The following is an 8,403-nucleotide window of genomic DNA, read 5'->3' as shown; positions in this document are numbered from 1 at the left end:
CAAATGTTGTCTCCTTGGTGATCGACTATGTGAATCTGGATTCTCCTGTGTTTGGAAACATGAGCCTTCTAAACCCATTGAACTTTAAGAACTGTTACATCTCTATAAGAACATTGTCGATTTAGAAATCAATACAACTACTAGTTCTTATGGTTTCAGGTTTGGAATGACAACAGGTGGGGAATACAAAGTCAACTGCATGAGGCGTCTTATAGACTCCAAACTGATCTCATATAAAGGCCCCACTATATGTTGGTCAAAACTCATACCACTAAAAGTCCAATGTTTTGTGTGGCGCACTGTATTGAATAGGATTCCGGTGGCAAAATCATTATTGATCAGGGGTTTGCACATTCCAAACCAAACATGTCTCTTATGTAATAAAAACACGGAGTCGGTGGAACATCTTTTCCTTCACTGGAAATTCGCTCAAACTGTTCAATCGTGGATCTTTAATTGGTGTGGGTTACAAGCTAGGAGATTCACAATTCTGGATCTCTTAGACTCGATCTCATGTTGGGATTATTGCATAAAAAGGTAATCCATTGGAAGTTCAATCTTATTCTGTCTAATTTGGTTCGCTAGGAATGACAAGGTATTTAAAAATATCAAAGCTAATCCAACTATTGTAGAAGACAACATCATTGCCACTTCCATTTCATAGTGCAATCATAGGAGTTCTCATGGGTGCAGGAATTGGATTGATTGGAGTTGCTCCCATTTGAACATCTAAAACTATAATTCATTGTTCTTTTTTTTTATGTTTATGTTTTTTTTCTCTTTTCTTTCCTTCATTTACATTTTCTTTTGTCATTGTATTTTGGTCACGGTTTAGCCACTTGCTATTTGTGTCCCTTTTTTAATGATACTTGCCATTTCGGAAAAAAAAAAAAAAAACAAACAAAAAAACAAACAAACCTTATTATTTTCTCAGCGGAAATTAATGATACTTTTCCAAAAATGATGTATGAACCAGATAATTATTAATCAACATTATTGATTGTAAAAGTACCTCCCTATCCTTTCCCTATCTGGTCAACCTATCTCCTGGGCCCTTTCACCAACTTTCTAGAATTAATTTCTTTGTTTCACTTTCATCCTCTCTCTCTATATATATTCACGTACTCACAACAATCCAATCTATCCCCACTCTTTTGACCTCTATACAATAGTTTACATTCTCTCATAAACACACAATAATAGAAATATGGCTAGCCACCATGCAAATGATACATTGCAACCAAAACTTTCCTCACCATCGACAAGCTCTCCTCCTATGTCAGTTGTAGTGACACCTTGTGCGGCTTGTAAGATTTTAAGAAGGAGATGTGCGGAAACATGCGTCCTGGCACCTCACTTTCCTCCTGATGAACCTCTCAAGTTCATTATGGCTCATCGTGTATTTGGTTCAAGCAACATAATCAAGTTTTTACAGGTAAGAAAATTATATAAATAAAATTTCAGTATATAGTAATGCTCTGTAAGGATTTTATGGACTCGCTCTTTTTGGAATCATCATTTGCGTTAACTTTGTTAAGGGCTGTACTTTGAATGTCTTACTGTATGATTAAAATTTTTAATAAAATCATCACGTATTTTAAAATATTATATTTAATTTGAAACAAAATAAACGTAGTTTTAAGTGGCGTATTGGTAAATCAATGTTAAGAAGATATTATGCAAATAATTATTGCTACCTAAATATACAACTACAAAGGATTAGAAAAGGAGACAAACCTACCACTTAGCTACGCCATGACACTTACTCACTTAGGACCAAAACAAACCATATATAGTTACATATGCCCTAGTAATTCTGTCACAATTTCATGATTCAAAAATAACAAAAATAAATTGATAACTATTACTTAAAATATCGAGTAGATAACACAAATAAATGATATCACATGATCTACTTATTAAATAGAACGTAAATTAAATATCCTCATATTTTTTTTTATTTATCCTAATGCCCATATAAAATGATGAAATGTTTCATATTTTAATAAAATTAATGAAATTTTAAAACAAACATAAATATTCAAAATCGAAAATGCTAAATTTAGAATAGGAGTTGAGTGTCAACTACCCTGCCAAACCTTATTTATCAAAAATCCTGTCGCGAAAAGACATTTCCACAGTCTGCTCGCATTTCAAATGTCTTTTCATACTTGTTCTCATTGACCAACATGGTTCCAAAAGTAATAAAATCAAGAAAAAAAACTACAATTAGTCTGCTTCACTTGTCTTTTCTTTTGTATCTGACCATGTCGATAGTATGTCTTATCGTATGACTTTTCAAAGAAAACACCAAGATATTAATTACATATACTTCTATAAATAGTTGTTTTATATGAAAATAATTCTCTACAGAATTCGACAATTCGTAAATAATAATCATATGCATAACATATATTTTTAGAAGTCAAATTTGTAAAACAAACCCGTATACTACACGGGTTTATTAAAAATAAAAATTTAATATTAATATTTAAACTTTAAATTTAAAAAAAATAATTAATATCAATATCAGTTTTAGAATTCTCATTAATTATGATATTTATTACATTATAAATATATCAATTGTTTTTCAAGGAAGCATTTATTTTTCTTAATATTGTAACCGAAATAAGTTGTGATATGTGAACAAATCAGAAAATTATATGTGGAAATAAGTAAATTTTAAAAATCAATTAAAATTCTATGTATCCAAATCAATGAGGACATGACATGTGGCAGAAAATTGGTTTTTATTTATTAGTATAAATTTTGTTAACCATAACCAACATTACAAATATTAGATGATCATTGTTTTAGAACAATTTGAATTTCTAAATTATCAGATTCTTGACATCATTTTAAACTCTTAGGAATTACCAGAATCTCAAAGAGGTGACGCAGTTAGTAGCATGGTGTACGAGGCAAACGCAAGAATCAGAGACCCTGTATATGGAAGTGCGGGTGCCATTTTTCAACTACAGAACCAAGTAAACGAACTACAAGCGCAACTAGCCAAAGCTCAAGCTGAGGTATTCAATATTCAATGCCAATATGCAGCTTTGTTTTGCATTGAAACAGGCCAATCTCCACAATCATCATCTCATCAATCTTTTGACGGATTTGGTTCTGATGAAAGCTTTCAAAGCAGTAACCCTAGTTTCTATCTTGACCAAGATTCATTATGGGACACTATTTGGGCTTAAACCCTACTAATTTCGGATGAAATCTCCTAACTCCACAGTTTTAACTATTGGGAAGGACAAATAAAGAAAGGAGGCTAAGCAAATATGATGTTTGTTTTCTCCCCAAGACAGATATTCATTCTCGTAGTTAGTAGTGAACTAAATCTTTTGTCATCAGTATATTAATGATGCAAAAGATGCCGGATTTGAACCAATGATCTTTATCTTTTTTTTTTGAATGGCTAATGATCTTTATGTTACTGTGTATGATATAGTCGTGTACGCTTTTAGTGATTTTGGTCGATAGAATTCGGTTATTATTTGTTTTATAGTTGAAAGAGCATATTTAAAGCATTTAATATTTATGAAGAGTATTTATGATTAAGATATGCAGCAATAAAATTGTAAAATAATACAAAGTGGTTATATGTTGGTCTACATCGTAGTTTTTTTTTGAACGGCGTCTGCATCGTATTGAATTGAATCGAATTGAATTCAACTTTCTGGCCACCTAATTAGATTTATTGATGAATGTTGATGTTTTTTTTGGATTCCCTTTAAAAAGGGTTATTTGACTATCTTGTTTACTTTTCATAAAGGCTACGACCATTGTTACCGACATTTCATATCATCATTATATCTCCTTGCAAAGTTTAATTAGTTTTTGATGATTCTCAAACTTAAGTGGTCAAATTAAAAATTAGAATAAATTTGGTATAAACTACTTCCTTTGCAATTAGCACCTGGCAATATGTTAGTTGATTGTTTACTACTTCCTATATATAAATAGTCAAACTTCATTGAACAATAGACAATGATATATACTAACTGAAGAAACAAAAAATTATAAAAATAAACCTCAATAAAGTTTAATTTTAGGATAATGAAAGAAGATACCTTTAGCGAGGTTATTTAACCGTAATCATCATGATCACCAAACCTAATAGCATATCAAATGGGCCAATGAAAAGGTAAGATTGGCAATCAAGTATCTACTCGAGTGAATGACTATTTTTATTGATGATCTTGTTACGATTAAGAAGGGATAAACACACACACACGACAATTAAAGTTGTGAAGAAAAAAAACGCATTAATTTAACGTGGCTCACACGATCTAAATGATTGACTAATTCACTGATAAACTAAAAAGAGATTTTATTATAAGGATAGCCTTTATACTCGCTTTTTGCATTAGGGTTATAAGATGTACATGGGATCTATTTAAACACAACCATTGACCCCATTTGAGTGTGTTTCTTTCTATTGTGAAACACTTGATTATCTGTCAAGTGAATTTCATTTTGGTAATTACAATACAGGACACAAAATCTTGTTTCATTTCAAACTCTGACAGGACGTTCTTTAAACAATAAGCTCCTTATTAGTTTATACAATAGTTATATACTCATATTATATAACCAATAAAGAAGGAGATAAGAGCGAACAAATCATCGAGTGATGAAAATCTACTTTCTTTGTGGTTGAAATCGATTGACGACCTCGCACAGTGTATAAAGAAGAATGAAGGTGGAGAATTGAGGGGCGTGATGGTTGCCGACAGTTAGGATCGAAAACCCCCGACGACGGTGACGGCAGCACCCCGTCAAAAGTCCTTTTTGGAAAAGAAAAAATAGCAAAAGATGTTTTGTAAACTAGTTTTAAAAAGCTACTTTTGGACTTTTTATACAAGGAAAACTAATTTTTTGGAAAAATTAGGAAATCCTGATTTTTTGTAACTTTTCCAAAAAGAACTTTTGGGGTTTAAGAAGCTAAGCGAAACACCCCCCTCGTGATATCTTTGGTACGATCGAGAACTATCAGAGCGATAATAGGGTTTTTGAATAGACTGTGGAAGAGGGGTATTCGAGGGGTGAATGAGTTATGGAAGGGAAAGAAAGTGAAAATGTACAAGGCCAGAAATCTATAGAGGAAATATAACACGTGTGAGCAACTCGTAAAAAAACGTGATGACAATGAAATATAACATTTATCAATTTTGAAAAAATAAAAAATGAAAACCCCTTTTCACTTATTAAAAAAAAATCTCCAGTATTGTTTTTTAGTATATGTATATAAATTTGTTGATCGTATTAACCTTTGATTTAGCCCAAAATTTGATCCGATTTACTCGAAAATCAAGTCCAAACTCTTTTGATCTTTTACTATTTATCGGATTTAATTCCTGGCCAAAATTTCAAATTCAATTTACTACTGTTTATCTGATCCAAATTTGAGCCCAATCACATTTTCTATTAGTTGATACCACTTTTAAGCCCAAATCATTGATTCATATTTTTGAGTCCAAAACAAAGTGATTCGTTACTGTTCATCAATTGCTTTGATCGAGCCCAAATCCAAAAATTGACGTCGTTTCGTGCTTCTTGTTTTTTGTCGTCTTGTGGTTTGTTGTTTAAGATCGAATTTGGTTGCAAATTCAAGTTGTTCTCATAATTGTTGAGATTATCATGATCAGATTTTTATTTGAAGCAGAAGCCATTCGATTTTATTCTCGAGTTGATTGATTCATAGATTTTTTTTTGTACATTCACAAATCATTTCTTCACTGACATTTTTATGATCGATTTTTTTTCTAAATCATAATCAGTCATGATCTTTCACCGATTTGGTTTAATTGATCATTGTTGAGTCTGATTTTGGCTTAAATGTAAAACACACACAAAAAAAAAAAATTCAATGACGATGGTGATGAACTCATTGACGAACACAGTGAACATTTGGGATGATTCTTGATGATAAATGGTCAAGAATAGATAAACGAACAGGATAATAATAGTTAAAATGGTGTATTAGATCTAAAAATTGAGTTGATGTTTGTCGATTATCAGTTTTATGGTCAATGTTGAAAGTCAAAATTGAAGTGCTGTGAATGTGAACTAAATGATGAAGAACAACAATCTTTCATCGTTTTCGTTTGCGAATAAGACTACAATGGCGGAAGTATGGATGGCTGATGCAGAGATGTTTGCTTTCCAGGCAGAAATCAACCAGTTCCTGTTTCTCCCAATCTGAGTTCCTGTTTCTCACAATCTAAAGTGATGGTCTCGTAATTGTTATGGTCTTACACCGTGTGAAGTTTATTTCTTAGTTGAATTTGACTCTTTATTGATTTGGATTGTGAAAAAGTCTCCTAGTGATGAACGATTCTTAAATTTGGTTGGGAATCAATGAAATTGATATCGAATGTGGAGGATGTTGCTTCGGCAGTGATCGGGGTACCGAATGAGAATACGAAGGCAGATAAAGAAGGGTTAGAGCTGAATTCGTTGTTAAATGGTCGAGAACTATCAGTGCTGAAGTCTCATAATTTCTGGTCAATGAAAAGTCAAAATTGATGTTTTCATCGTTCACATATGACTTGTATATGGACTGGAGTCAAAGTTTTGCAATCAATTGGTTCCCACTTTGAAATGGAAGTTTCTCAGTCTGAAATCTAGATCTTGATTGTGCGAAAATTGAGTGTCGATTAGGAAGGTTGGATGGGAATCGTTGATTCCCATATAGATTGGGAAGCTTTTTGTTCGTATGAGAAAGATATAACTATGGGAAATGAATGGTTGGATGGGAAGTCAAAGGTTTGATGAGAAGAGGCTTACACCCAGTTCGTGAGTTCAACTTAAGAAGATGAAAGAAAGGAAATTGATAGAAATGAGAGGAAAGTAAGAGAGATTGATACTCCCGAGTTTCATTTGGAAGGAAATGGAAGAATCATTTTCCCTCCTAACTTTCCTTTGGATTTGGGAGGATTTGAAAAGAAATAATAAAATGTTTAACTTTCTTTCTATTTCTCTCTAATTCGGAAGCACAAAAGACAAATTTGTTTTCTTTTCTTTTTGCTTCTTTTCTCTCTTTACTTTCTTCTCTTCTCTTCTTTTCTTAAAATTTGAACATGAAAAAGATTTTCGTATGGGAAGCCTGTGTTTCGCATTTGTTTGTTAGGTGTGGGAAGTATGCATTCGTTGTTTGCATCCGGAACCAATTTCGGGAAAGAAGATAACAAAATTTTCACATTTGGTCCCTAAAGTTTAAGAAGAATGACAATTCTTATCTAGTCATTAAAATCTTTACAACTTTTGGAGTTTTTTTTTGGGATTTCAAGATTGTTATTTTTGCAAAACGTTTTCATGAAACATGAACAAATTTTGTTCATTTTCGGGTGAAAAGTGTTCCGGGAAGTCAAGATTACGAAATGTGGTTTTCGGTTTTGATGCTTCGAGTTATTTGTTGTCCCAAGCGAGGGGGAGGATTGTATTGCCAAATCCACAATGAGCACTTTCTCATTCTCATCTGGAGTTTTATAATCATATTTCAATTATAAAAGGTGAAGAGATTATGATATGGGTATTCAAAATCGGAAGTTTTTGGATATTCAAATTTGGCGAATGATCATTTATGATTGAAGACCGATGTGACCTTGAGGGGGAGTTGATTATGAAGTGACTTGGATTTGATTTTATGAAATGGTTCGATTTTATGAATGGTTGGCTCTTAAAGAAGATTTTTGGGGTGTGTTTTTAAGCTCAAGGATGTGTAGTTTTCCTTGGGTTTGGATACTCATTGACCTTAAATTTACTCTTGGTTCTTGTTGCTTTGGATAGTAATGTCTTACATTCTAGAACCTAGGTTAGAAGATCATTGAAGACTTGAAGATTTTTTGATTGCTTCTATATTTGTCATGCTTTAGGTCTTGTTCGTAAAGTTGCTCTTTTTGGAAATTAAAGGAGGGTCATCCATTCCAAGATTTGAGGGGGGAGAATGTTTGGATGCAAAGCTCTTCAATGGATGGTGTCTTAGGCTTTCCATTATTTGATATGGGTTATGAGTTAAGGTTTATTATATATACTTGTATAGTGTACCATGTATAGGTTTGAGAGAGCGCCCATTTTATATATTTCTTGTGTAGTGAGAGAGAGAGAGAGAGAGAGAGAGAGAGTAGTAGTTTAGTAAGCAAGCACATGCTTCTACATTTTGTACTTCTCATTTATCTATACAAATTGTGCTTAAACTTTAGATCGAGTCTTATTGATTATGCATTGATTCTTAATTTCACATTTGTCATCTTCCATGGGATCCTACATGTAGTAGGTTGGTGATTTACGGTTGTTGAATGGAAAAAAGATGAGGAAGAGGGAAAAAAAGATAAGGGTGGGACCAATGACAATAATGACAGCCTAAAAATAAATCAAAAATAAATGGACAAT

The 8,403-nt window shown here is 32.5% G+C and overlaps 1 protein-coding gene across 1 annotated transcript; it reads left to right on the top strand.

Moving 5' to 3' along the window:
• The first annotated feature begins 1,157 nt into the window (after positions 1–1,157).
• Positions 1,158–3,567, top strand: LOC145028871 (LOB domain-containing protein 1-like). The gene is made up of 2 exons (XM_078977583.1): positions 1,158–1,435; positions 2,871–3,567. Exons 1-2 carry the CDS (start codon positions 1,208–1,210, stop codon positions 3,201–3,203), a joined length of 561 nt encoding a protein of 186 aa, XP_078833709.1. The 5' UTR covers positions 1,158–1,207; the 3' UTR covers positions 3,204–3,567.
• The last annotated feature ends 4,836 nt before the right edge of the window (positions 3,568–8,403 follow it).

Source organism: Lactuca saligna, chromosome 2 (genome assembly GCF_052625555.1).
Source record: "Lactuca saligna cultivar CGN05327 chromosome 2, ASM5262555v1, whole genome shotgun sequence".
NCBI classification, from domain to species: domain Eukaryota; kingdom Viridiplantae; phylum Streptophyta; class Magnoliopsida; order Asterales; family Asteraceae; genus Lactuca; species Lactuca saligna.
The sequence above is the reverse complement of the archived record's forward strand: the minus strand, read 5'-3'. Positions and strand labels throughout refer to the sequence as shown.

Coding starts and splice junctions, on each gene's coding strand:
- LOC145028871 (XM_078977583.1), top strand. CDS start 1,208: ATGGCTAGCCACCATGCAAATGATACATTGCAACCAAAACTTTCCTCA. Junction 1,436..2,870: donor ACATAATCAAGTTTTTACAG/GTAAGAAAATTA, acceptor TTAAACTCTTAG/GAATTACCAGAATCTCAAAG.